Source organism: Phaenicophaeus curvirostris, chromosome Z (genome assembly GCF_032191515.1).
Source record: "Phaenicophaeus curvirostris isolate KB17595 chromosome Z, BPBGC_Pcur_1.0, whole genome shotgun sequence".
Classification (NCBI taxonomy): domain Eukaryota; kingdom Metazoa; phylum Chordata; class Aves; order Cuculiformes; family Cuculidae; genus Phaenicophaeus; species Phaenicophaeus curvirostris.
In genome coordinates, this window is record NC_091431.1 from 5,872,258 (window position 1) to 5,885,207 (window position 12,950).

Below are 12,950 nucleotides of genomic sequence, written 5' to 3' on the forward strand. Positions count from 1 at the left end.
GTTTATAATTTAATAAGCAGTGAAATTAAATGCTAGGATAAAGATGACCTTCAAGAGAAGAAACTCCAAGCATCTGTTTTTCTAAGAAGCATAATACTTCAGTGACATTCAATGCTAAAGCAGAAGGTCTCCCCTTTTCTGACTGTAAAACAAGAAATAAATACTGTTCTAGGCTCAGCAATCTTTTCCTTTCTAGCACAAGATACACTTTTTTGCTAAATTATTTTTCTTCTTTCTTGGGCTGCAATTTATGGCTTCTTTTGTTTGGGTCTGTCTGTTAGTGTAGCTGAATATTTCTTCATCTTTGGAGGGGAGGTGCTTCCTGCTTTATTGGCCAGACACAAGAAAGTATTAAATGCTTTCAAAGCATTTTTTACTTGAATATTGATGGGTTTTTGCCAAATGTCACCTGCTTTTGTCTTCTAAAATGTCTTTTCTCTTAATACCATTCCAGGTCTTTCGGTTCCAGCTATTCCTGGAGCACTTGGTTCTCTTGCAGTCACATCACCTGCAGTGCCTGGACAGATGATTATTCCTGGTGCTACTGGTGCTCCAGTAAATTCTGTTTTACTAGTCAGCAACCTCAACCCTGAAGTGAGTTGGAGGAGCCTGACACAATCATCAATTCATACTGACTGCCAGAATCCTTCTTGAGAATTGACGTTAACTGAAGGGATAGGGGAGGAAATCTCTATGCTAACAATATAAAAAACAGGATAGTTTTATTCTTGTTTGAGATAGTTTGCCATACTAATGACACTTAAAAACTTCAGTCAGCAGTGAAAAGCTGCCTAACACAATTAACTTGAGAAAACCTATGTTAGCAGTGGAGCTAGTAATTAGAGAAAAGTTTATGTTAAGATGTGAGAAATGTTTGAAACTTACTGTAGGTATGTTAGATGTTTAGTGTGATTAAACTTACTGGCTGTCTCTGTTAATATGACTCCTCTGGGTGCCACTTTATCATTAGAGAAGCTGAAAACTTTATTGTTTGTTTCAGGCGGGACAGGAAGGGTAGGAGAGGAGGCGGGGTAGCCCTCTTTGTAAGGGAGGACTTGGACTCCATTGAGATGGATTGTGGCCATCAGGAGGTTGAGTGCCTGTGGGTCAAAATCAGAGGAGCCCACCAGAAGGTAGATTTTGTGATGGGAGTCTGTTACAGACCACCCAGCCAAGGAGAAGCAGCTGATGAGCTCTTCTATAAACACCTGCGGTCAATCTCTAGATCGATGCCTCTCGTTCTTGTGGGAGACTTCAATCTGCCTGATATCTGCTGGGTGTACAACACAGCAGAAATGAAGCAGTCTAGGAGGTTCCTGGAGTGCGTGGGAGACAACTTCCTCGCACAGCTGGTGAATGAACCAACAAGGGAGGGTGCCCTCCTGGACCTGCTGTTGGTGAACAGAGAAGGCCTTGTGGGGGATGTGGCGGTAGGTGGGCGCCTAGGACTAAGCGACCATGAGATGATAAAATTTTCTGTTCTAGGTGAAGTGAAGAGGGTGGTTAGCAAGACGGTAGCATTAAATTTCCAGAGGGCAGACTTTGATCTCTTCAGAAGGCTGGTTGGTGAAGTCTCATGGGAGACAGTACTCAAGGGCAAGGGAGCCCATGAGGGCTGGGAGCTCTTCAAAAGGGTGGTCCTAGCAGCTCAGGAGAAAGCCATCCCCATGGTCCGGAAAAAAAGCCGGCAGGGGAGAAAGCCAGCTTGGTTGAATAGAGAGATCTTGAGGGATATCAAGAAGAAGAGAAATGTTTATGGGCTCTGGAAGAAGGGACAGGCCTCTTGGGTGGACTACAGGAGGGAAGTGAGATTGTGTAGGGAAAAAATCAGAAGGGCTAAGGCTCAGCTAGAAATTGGATTGGCCACGTCAGTGAAAGATAACAAAAAATCTTTCTACAAATATATAAATAATAAAAGGCAGACTAGGGAGACCATACAGTCCCTATTGGACACAGAAGGAACAACAGTAACAGGGGATGAGGAAAAGGCTGAGGTACTTAATGCCTTCTTTGCCTCAGTCTTTAGTTGTAAGGAGGGTCGTTCCGTCTGTGTACTAACCCAGGAGCTAGAGGAGCATAATGAGGCTCCCGTGATCTAAGAGGAGGTTGTCAGAGCCTTGCTAGCCCGACTGGACAGTCACAAGTCTATGGGGCCGGACGGGATTCACCCAAGGGTACTGAAGGAGCTGGCGGATGTGCTGGCCAAACCCCTTTCCATCATCTTCCAACAGTCCTGGAAGACTGGGGAAGTCCCACTGGACTGGAGGCTGGCTGATGTCGTGCCCATCTACAAAAAGGGCCGCAGGGAGGACCCAGGAAACTACAGGCCTGTCAGTCTGACCTCCGTGCCAGGGAAAGTCATGGAACAGATGATCTTGAGTGCTATCATGAAGCACATGGAAGAGAACTGGGTGATCAGGCCCAGTCAACATGGGTTCACAAAAGGCAGGTCTTGCCAGACTAACCTGGTCGCCTTCTATGACAAAGTGACTCGGCTGCTGGATGAGGGAAAGGCTGTGGATGTATCTTCCTGGACTTCAGCAAAGCCTTTGACACAGTTTCTCACAGCGTTCTGCTTGAGAAACTGTCAGCCTCTGGCCTGGACAGGCGCACACTCTCCTGGGTGGAAAACTGGTTGGATGGCCAGGCCCAGAGAGTGGTGGTAAGTGGTGTGAAATCCAGCTGGAGGCCAGTGACAAGTGGGGTTCCCCAGGGCTCGGTGCTGGGTCCAGCCCTGTTCAATGTCTTCATCAATGACCTGGATGGAGGCATCGAGTGCACCCTTAGCAAGTTTGCAGACGACACTAAGCTGGGTGGAAGTGTTGATCTGCTGGAGGGTAGGGAGGCTCTGCAAAGGGATCTGAACAGGCTGGACCGCTGGGCAGAGTCCAATGGCATGAGGTTTAACAAGGCCAAATGCCGGGTCCTGCACTTGGGGCACAACAACCCTATGCAGTGCTACAGACTAGGAGAAGTCTGGCTGGAAAGCTGCCTGGAGGAGAGGGACCTGGGGGTGTTGGTTGACAGCTGACTGAATATGAGCCAGCAGTGTGCCCAGGTGGCCAAGAAGGCCAATGGCATCTTGGGTTGTATCAGAAACGGCGTGAGCAGCAGGTCCAGGGAGGTTATTCTCCCTCTGTACTCGGCACTGGTGATACCGCTCCTCGAATACTGTGTTCAGTTCTGGGCCCCTCACCATAAGAAGGATGTTGAGGCTCTAGAGAGAGTCCAGAGAAGAGCAACAAAGCTGGTGAAGGGGCTGGAGAACAGGCCTTATGAGGAGCGGCTGAGAGAGGTGAGGTTGTTTAGCCTGGAGAAGAGGAGGCTGAGAGGAGACCTTATTGCTCTCTACAACTACCTGAAAGGAGGTTGTAGAGAGGAGGGTGCTGGCCTCTTCTTCCAAGTGACAGGAGACAGGACAAGAGGGAATGGCCTCAAGCTCCACCAGGGGAGGTTTAGGCTAGACGTTAGGAAAAAATTCTTTACAGAAAGGGTCATTGGGCACTGGAACAGGCTGCCCAGGGAGGTGGTTGGTTCACCTTCCCTGGAGGTGTTTAAGGCACGGGTGGATGAGGTGCTGAGGGATATGGTTTAGTGTTTGATGAGAATGGTTGGACTTGATGATCCGGTGGGTCTCTTCCAACCTGGTTATTCTGTGATTCTGTGAAAACATGAAGAGTTAGAGAGACAGGAGGGAATAGAAAAGGAGATAAAAGCATACCAAATCAAGTGCCTTACAAAACATCGATTGGTTTTTTTTTTGTTTTGCAACTCTTCCTGTTTTGTAGCGTAAGAACCACAGGTGCACTTTGCTGTTAACATTGCTGTATATCCATTTGTGAAAGTTAATAAATACACTTATTTAGTTTTCATAGTACTGCACAATTTTTTTTCATATGTTGGCAGTAAAATTGATAAGAAGAACTTGGATAGTTATTTTCATATTGGAAATGACAAACCGTTCTATAGGCTTAACCCTGTTACTCAAATACACATTGATCAGTGCTTAATTAAAAGCAATTTACATCTCTTAAAAAGAAAATTAAAATATCAACCTTTGCCAGGGCCATAATTTAAAACATTATTCTTCTTGACTGTCAATAAGAAGTTTCACTACAGCAATGTAAAATTATTTTTGTTTTACACACTTACTAGATTCACTTAGCCATAAAATTAGGAGTTTATCTTCATATTAATGAGATGTGAAAAACAGTTGACTATTTCCTTTGGTCTTTAAGTAATTGCTGTGTTGTTATTTTTGCACTAATAACTAAATTCCACAGGAAACATCAAAAGAAACAGCTGCAGATTAGGACTGTAAGATATGCCAAATTTTCTCTGATTTGTCAATATATATTAGCAGATTATTTCTGGTTATTGCTGCGGATGTGCTTTCTGCACAAGATATTTCTCAGAGTCTTAAAAATGCGGGCAACTTAAGAAATTGTCATCTAGAATTTTGTGCTGAAATGCATGACACACCATAGATGCATTACATAATGCTCAACTTCTTAAAAGGTGAAAGGTAAGAATGTACAAAAACATAAGTTTGTAGGAAGTATAAATTGTTATGAATATGTTTCCTTGACATCTGTCTAACACTTGCTCTTCAGTAGTGGTTATCTGAGCCCTGCTACTTCTTTTTCTGTGTGTAGAAAATCTGGTTGCCTGAACTTCAATATTCTGTTCCTCCCCTGTTTGCAGGGTTTCATTGTGCATTTGAACATCCCTCACATCTTTGAAATTAGCTGGTTTTGTCTCATAAAAACATTTTTTTAGTAGAAATCACAGAATCATAGCATAGTTTTGGTTGGAAGGGACCTTAAAGATCATCTGGTTCCAACGCCCCTGCGATGGGCAGGGACGTCCTGCTAGATCAGGCTGCCCAAGGCCCCATCCAACCTGGCCTTAAACACCTCCAGGGATGGGGCAGCCACAGCTTCCCTGGGCAACCTGTTCCAGTGCCTCACCACCCTCATGGTGAAGAAATTCTTCCTAATGTCTATCCTAAATCTGCCCCTCTCCAGTTCATACCCATCCCGCCTTGTCCTATCACTACAAGCCTTTCTGAACAGTTCCTCCCTAGCCTTCTTGTAGCCCCTTCAGATACTGGAAGATAGCTATAAGATCTTCTCAGAGCCCTCTCTTCTCCAGGCCAAACAAGCCCAGCTCTCTCAGCCTGTCCTCATAGGGAAGGTGCGTTAGCCCTCTGATCATCTTTGTAGCCCTTCTGTGGACCCATTCCAACAGCTCCATCTTCTTCTTATGTTGAGGATTCCAGAAGTGGACACACTACTCCAGATGAGGTCTCACAAGAGAGGAATAGAGGGGCAGAATCACCTCCCTCAATCTGCTGGCCATACTTCTTTTGATGCAGCCTAGGATATGGTTGGCCTTCTGGGCTGCGAGTACACATTGCCGACTCACGTCAAGCTTCTCATCAACCAGTATCCCCCAGTCCTTCTCTGCAGGGCAGCTCTCAATCACATCATCCCCCATCCTGTACTGAAATCAGGGATTGCCCCCACCGAGGTGTAGAGCCTTGCACTTGGTCTTGTTGAACCTCATGAAGTTTACATAGGCCCACTTCCCCAGCCTTTCCAGATCCCTCTGGATGACATCCCGTCCTTGCCATCTGACGGGTCAGTAGTTCCCTTCCTGTTGCTGGAGGAAGAAGACTTTATTGGTTGGTTCTCCTTGATCGGCTGGTCTGTAGTATACACCAACCACAAGGTTCCCATTGGTTCCTGTGTCTTCAGTTCTGACCCGCAAACTTTCAACCTGTTCATGGCTACTCTTTAATGACAGCTCTTCACATTCTATCTCTTTCCTGAGATAGGTGGCAAAACCTCCACCCCTCCTTCCTGGTCTGTCCTTTCTGAACAGCCTGTAGCTGTTGACAGCCACACTACAGTCATGGAGTCCCACCAAGTTTCTGTGGTGGCAACTAGATGATAGTTTTTCAGTAGCATGGTAGCTCCCAGCTCCTCCTGCTTGTTACCCACACTTGAGTTGGGCTGCCAGTCACATCACCTTCCTAATGGACCATTTATTATCTATAAGGTGTTTTGGAGAAGTATCCTCCCTGACACCTGTCCTCCCACCGCTTGTCACAGGCTACCCTGATATTATACCCCTAGCCCCTTCACATCTAGTTTAAAGCCCAGCCTACAAGCCCTGCAAGCTCCTGGGCAAAGATCCTTCTCCTCCTCCAGGAAAGGTGACTCCCATCCAATACCTGTAGTCCTGGTGCCGTGTAGGCCATCCCATTATTGAAAACCCCAAATTTGTTTTGGTGACACCAGCCACAGGTCTAGTCTACTAATACATGGTTCTATCTGAGCCTTACTGTGTCACCACCCATAACTGGAAGGAGGGAAGAAAAAAATCACTTGGGCCCCTGATTCCCTCACTAGCTGTCCCAAGGCCCTGAAATCTCTTCTAATCCACCTTGGACTGCGTACTGCTGCTTCATCCCCTCCCACATGGAGCAGTCTCATTTGGTTAAGAAGTTTCTTTAAATAAACTCTATGCTGAATGATAATATTTGCACCAGATAGATAAAGTCCAGAAGCACTTAAATTTTTACATTAATAGTAATTTTTCCTTGTCAGAAACTACTGATGATGCCATGGTCATGTACAGACATGGGAACAAAACTAAAGACAAACATGTTTTGAAGCAACTGGGTTTAGTTTTGTAGGTGTTGTCAGCTGTTTAGAAAATACAAAGGAGTTATTAAATGCTGTTTGCTATTTCTTGCTTAGCAAATATTTTTCATTTTGCAGGGAATAAACTACTAGATGGGAAAGAATAAGTTCAAATAAGCAATTAGCTTATTTTATATATGTATTTATTTATTTTATTTTATTTATGTATTTATATATGTATATAGGTATGTTATATATGTGTAGCAAATATATATTAATAAAAACATAGTATAGGTATCATGGGGAGTGGCTTTTGGAGAGACAGGTTTATGTATTAGTATGCAGTATCTCTTACATTCTTTTTGCTTACTATGCACTTATGGAATTGGTTTTATGTGCATGGCTTTAAGAATAATATATTAATTTTCTTATTTAAACAGGCCATCACACCATATGGACTTTTCATTTTATTTGGTAAGTTATGTCAAATATACCTTGAGAAACTACAGGGCTAGCATTCTTTTTATTTATCTGACACACGCTGGTTAATGCAAGCTCTATTATTCTGTCCTTGTCCAGAAATCACACAAGAGAATGCACTGGTTTTAAAATTACAGTAATTTGAGTTAGTGCTCGTAGGACATAGGTACCAAACAAGCAAACTGGTTACAGTGTCAGAAGAGTTCCAGTGTGTTGTCAGATTTGTGTACTACAAAGATTGGGCAAGGAAATTACGATGAAAAAACAAAGATTGCATCAGAGGAAATTAAGTACAGAATTGTCACCACGTACATTAGTTGCAGAGGACAATGTTTGTTGGCATGATAATATTTTAATATACCTCTGTTAAGAGGACTTTAACATAGTCACACCATTTAAAAGCTGAACATACAGTCATAGAATCATAGAATAACCAGGTTGGAAGAGACCCACTGGATCATCGAGTCCAACCATTCCTATCAAACGCTAAACCATGCCCCTTAGCACCTCGTCCACCCATCCCTTAAACACCTTCAGGGAAGGTGAAGTCTTGGGACTAAAATCCAGTTTTCTTCCCTTCATTCTGAGCCTCAGAAAACAATACACAAACCTTAAAACTCTCCTTCATATTAGTATTCTAACAGAACTGTTTAATAAGGTCAGTATTCTTTGTAACACTAACGTTAATGAGAAGAAATAGACTTGCCCTGGTGCTGTTTGTAGTAATGCTCTGGTCAAATTTCCTTTCTGGATTTCTGCAGGTGTGTATGGTGATGTGCATCGTGTGAAGATCATGTTTAAGAAAAAAGAAAAAGCTTTGGTTCAGATGGCAGATGCAGTCCAGGCTCAAATAGGTACTGTTTTTTAAGGCACAAACTTAAATACTTCAAACTAGTGTGAGTGTGATACAGATGAGGAACTTGCCATCTGTCAGTGACAAACATAAATAAATTAAATCCATCATTGTGATGCCTTACTACATACAAACTTTTCCTTGTATATGTTGATAACAATCTGTTTGCTTTTATGTAAATGAATATTTGACTATGATAATTGAAAAAAAAAATCCTGTGAATCTCAGTCTAGCAAATGTTAGAATTAAAACATTCCTGTATTGTCTTAATTAATACAGCATACAATTTTCCTGTAGTTCCTACAATCTAGTTATTTAAGTATAACCAACTGCTCTTTATTGAAATGCCATTTTGCATTTTTGTTGTCTTTAGATTGGAGGTGATATTACATCTTTATACTTGTTTCAAATATAATGTTGTGACATAGCTCACCTGGTAAATGTGGAAGTTGCGGTTTAAATTTAGAATGTGAAATTTGACACTAAATAGAAGACAGCACGTGAAGAATACTTTTTTCTTCTCTTCCTTTCTTTCTTGTTAAAATTGTATTTCCACTGGTTAGCTATCAATTACTTGAATGGACAGAGGCTTTATGGAAGGGTCCTCCGTGCTACTTTTTCAAAACATCAAACAGTTCAACTTCCTCGTGAGGGACACGAGGACCAAGGTCTGACAAAGGACTATAGCAATAGCCCTTTACATCGCTATAAGAAGCCTGGCTCAAAGAACTTCCAAAATATCTTTCCTCCATCTGCCACCCTTCATCTGTCCAATATCCCGTGAGTATCTACATTTCTGATCTTCTTAAAAAGATGATGGGTTTTAGGTTGTTTTCTTGAATTACGAAGTCTGACATCAGCTTTAAATTTCCCTGGCCTTCTAGAATTTCCCAAGAATTTGGGTTATTCCGCTGTGTAATTAACTATAAGTGAATCTTTGTCCTGTCATTTTTTCATTGTTAGCAAAGAGGATAACTGGTTGAATACCCTTTATGAGTTTTAATACAGTTTACTTTTTCTTGAGAATATGCTTTGTTTTTTCATGTATTAAGTCCTATGTAATTTATTTTTGCAAAATTTGAAGACACTTTTTTGAGATAACATACTGGAGTATATAAAATTCATCATTGGCATCACTATTTAATGTAGAGATCAGTTTTTAATCATTCAGACACTTTATAAAGAATCACTTGTACAGAATTCAGACCTCTTCAATCACAAGAAGTTGTTTTAAAAAAATTATTTAGCAGCATGTTCTTTGTAACTGAAGCAATTGTTATTCCTATCTTGAATGTTGTTGACAATGTGTGGAGTGACAATCAAACAGAAGTTTTTACAGGCTTCTTTTATTTGGCAGCTGTGGGGGGAGGGGAAAGGGAAAAAAAGAGATTCTAGGAAAATGGCTTTTTGAGTAAAGTAGAAAACTTTGAAAATATTTGAAGTGCAGTAGCAATAAATACAAGATGAAAGATGACAGCACTGGTTAACCTCTTTAGTGATTTTTATGCGATTTGAATTTAAAGGAAGGAATGGGGAAAGATAAAAAGCAGTAGAACATATCTGAAATACTTTTGTAGCACACTGTGGTATCTTACTGCCAAAGCCAAGATATTTGGGCTAAAGTGTTGGTACAGCTTGAGCTGATGGAGGTAGATTTTGCGGTTCAAATTTAGTTTAGAGGCCAGAACTGAGATTTTGATATTATTAGAGAACTCTATGCTCTTTTACAAGTTGAGTGGGGTTTGTTTTGGTCTTTGTTTGTTTTAAATAGGCCTTCTGCTACTGTTGATAATCTGAAAAACCTTTTTACAAGTACTGGATCTACTGTGGAAGCCTTCAGATTTTTCCAGTAAGTTCTTTAATAAAAATGTTGAGCAAGCTTTCATCCTGGAAGATGGCTAATTGCTATTTTGAGAAATTACATGTTTTCATAGTTATGTGCATATATCTGGGCAAAAGCTGTACAGCTATGACATTTTTTTATGATAATTCTAATTTTAAATCAGATACTGTGTTAACCTAATTAAATGAAAAATATTCAACCTTTTGACAAATACCACGTGTTCAAAGGAAAATAAGTTTAAGGAAAGTAAATACTTGCCTCTTTAAAAAGCAATACAAGCTATGTATTTGTTAAATGTCATGTAAAAGATGACTATGAATCTGCTCTAACATTCATTAAGGTTACTTGGCGGCATTACTTTACCATTATTTTAGCGTTATTTTACCTGCTGGAATAATCCCCTATATATGCGCAATACGAGTGTTTCTTAGAGGCCTTCAAGCCTTAATATTTACTCTGTTTTCTGAAGTGCAGTTTAATGGAATAATGGCATGCCTGTAGGTCATTGATCTGCAAAATTTCTATAGTTTTGTTATCTCTTTATTTTAACAGGTGCATAACTAGTCCAAATTCTTCCACTGTTTGTGTGATGTGGCTGAAAAAAATACTTGCATAACATATCTGTATTGGCTCGTGCAATTAAAATTTCGTTAGGATTAATAATGGTTTTAATTGTACTTCAGGAGAGACTGCAAAATGGCTCTTATCCAGCTTGGCTCTGTGGAAGAAGCAGTTCATGCTCTCATTGAGCTTCACAATTATGACCTTGGAGAAAACCATCACCTCCGAATTTCCTTCTCAAAATCTACAATCTGACATGTGTGTGAGCTTTCAAGACTGCATCACAATAAAGTCTTCAAATAGAGACTGAAATAGCTGCGCTCAGCTCTGTCTCTTAATAGAAAAAAGCTCGTTCAAAGTTAACCGGTGATTGTTTCTGATTTTAGATGCCAGTTTGTGATCCAAGTTTAATATTCACCCATAGAAAGATACTTCTGTGGAATAGCTTTAGCAACAATATTTATCATCAAATTTCCTACTTAAAATTATATTTTGAGAACATGCTTTTATTTTTTGTTTGAAAGCAGCCTTACAAAACATTTTAGAGTGCTTTTCCAATGTACCAAACAAAGAGTATTTCTAACAAAATGATAAATCTGCTCTACACAGACAAAACACTAATTTGAATGTGAAGTAGTGCTTGGGTTTCTTGAAGAAAAGCAAGCATTGGCTGCAAGTGTCCTCTAAATAGCGTTTGTGTTACCAGGTTGCATGTTCATACTTTGGTGAATTTTACAGATTTTTAAAAAACAAGAAGTCTGTGCTGTTCATATGGGTTAAATTATTAGAGAAAAGGCAGTGCCTTCTTGCTGTGGAGTAAAATATATTTGACAAGTTTCTTCAAAATGTGGTATCAGAGAGTGCTTGACTTAACCATAGAATGGAAGTTTGATGTCTTATTTTTACTATGAAATGATGTTGTGTAATAGGACTTTGGAGAAAATAAGACAAGAAAATAGTCCTGATTTCACAGATTTTTTTACATTTCTTTAAAGAATAAAATGTTTACAATCTTACGGAAAATAATTCAGGTCTATGATACTTTGACAAATTTTTAAGAAGTTATTTTTATTAAGGTCATTTTTGGGGGAAGAAACATTAAACCTCAAGAGTTTTTTGTACCACTGTGATGTCTAATACTTAAATTACTGTGTATTTACTTAATTTCTTATTATGTGCCTTACTGTGTGCTTATGATATTATAGCTTAGAGTTATATCTGAAGTATCTTGAAAAACATATTGTTGGCTTTGTGAAAATTCTCTTTGTGGTCTTTTTGGAAGTGTTTTCCTTGATACTTCAAAAATTTTTTTTAAGTAATTTTCTGAATTCTTGTCTCTTGTGCTTAGGTACAGAGATTGGATAGAGGTGGGAACGAGGTTTAATTCATTGCACAATCATATGGGGATCCTTTGAATTTACCTGTTTGCAGTGGTCTGAAAACCGTACTTGGCTGAAAAAAATTTCGCACTCAGTAGAATGCACTAAAAAAAATCTATATCGAAAGACCAAATAGCAATTTCACTCCAGTTTCTGGACTTCGTCTAACTTTTTGAGACCATTGAGAGTATCAGAATGTTCTCTTTTATTTTTTTTCTCTCAGTATTAATCTTCAGTTAAGAAAGATTTAGCATTCTTTGCTTTGTAAGTATGAATAAGTGTTTGATACTGAATGACCATTTCTCTTTGGAGAATGAACTGAATTGCTGTTATCTTTGTGTTGCAAGTATGTATGAACTTTAATGACTTCTGATTGTATTTTAAAAGGTTAAATTTCACTTTAAAAGACTTTTTTTCCTAGTATGTACTTAACCACCTTTTAAGGAAGTATTCCTCTCAAACATAGCATTTATTTCCTTCTAACTACTGAAGAATTTTCTTCTGCTGTAATGTTTTGCTACTCATTCATTTTGTTTTCTCAGTAATTTCTATGAATTGCATGACCTTTTTCTATCTTTCTAAAATAAAGGGTGTGTTTCTACCATGATATGAATATTCTGGAGTAAGCTTTTTCAAACTTTCTATCTGAATTATTATTGCAAAATCAGCAAGGTTATTGCATTATTTTAATGTATGTAAAGTAATTAGAGATCCAGCAGCCAGTCATAGTAAAGATGGTGCCAGATCTCTATACTGCAGCAATAGTGTGCTATTTGACAGCAGATGCAATGCTGACTGAGTACATATGTAGCTACAACAATTGCTGTACAACATCAATAAATATACAGAATGTATCATTTACTGGAAGGTTAAATTGGCTTAGGAGTAATAGACAGTGTTATCATTGGGATTTAAGATGGCCTTTCTATTTCTCCCTTACTGAAATAGTTAGGTTGGTGGAGACTGAAACCACGTTGTTTCTTTTTTTTTTTTTTTTAATATTCCTTAAAATAAGTAATTGTGTGCTGCCAGAACACCCCATTAAGAAGTTACACATTTATGATTTTCAGAAAGTGCAGTTGTAAGCAGGTTTGTTAATTTGTAAAGGCAACTTTTCTCTGCGATACTTAATTCTAATTCATGTCTACATTAGCTTATTAGTAGTCATTAGTTAAAGAGAATCT

At 39.6% G+C, this 12,950-nt stretch overlaps 1 protein-coding gene across 1 annotated transcript in view; it reads left to right on the forward strand.

The window, feature by feature from the left end:
- Positions 1-12,670, forward strand: part of PTBP3 (polypyrimidine tract binding protein 3) — a 48,812-nt gene extending 36,142 nt beyond the window's left edge. The window contains exons 10-15 of the mRNA XM_069879906.1: positions 455-594; positions 7,091-7,124; positions 7,892-7,984; positions 8,547-8,763; positions 9,755-9,832; positions 10,510-12,670. Coding sequence (XP_069736007.1) covers positions 455-594; positions 7,091-7,124; positions 7,892-7,984; positions 8,547-8,763; positions 9,755-9,832; positions 10,510-10,642 — 695 coding nt within the window. The 3' untranslated portion in view covers positions 10,643-12,670. The remainder of the gene's footprint in view (positions 1-454; positions 595-7,090; positions 7,125-7,891; positions 7,985-8,546; positions 8,764-9,754; positions 9,833-10,509) is intronic.
- The last annotated feature ends 280 nt before the right edge of the window (positions 12,671-12,950 follow it).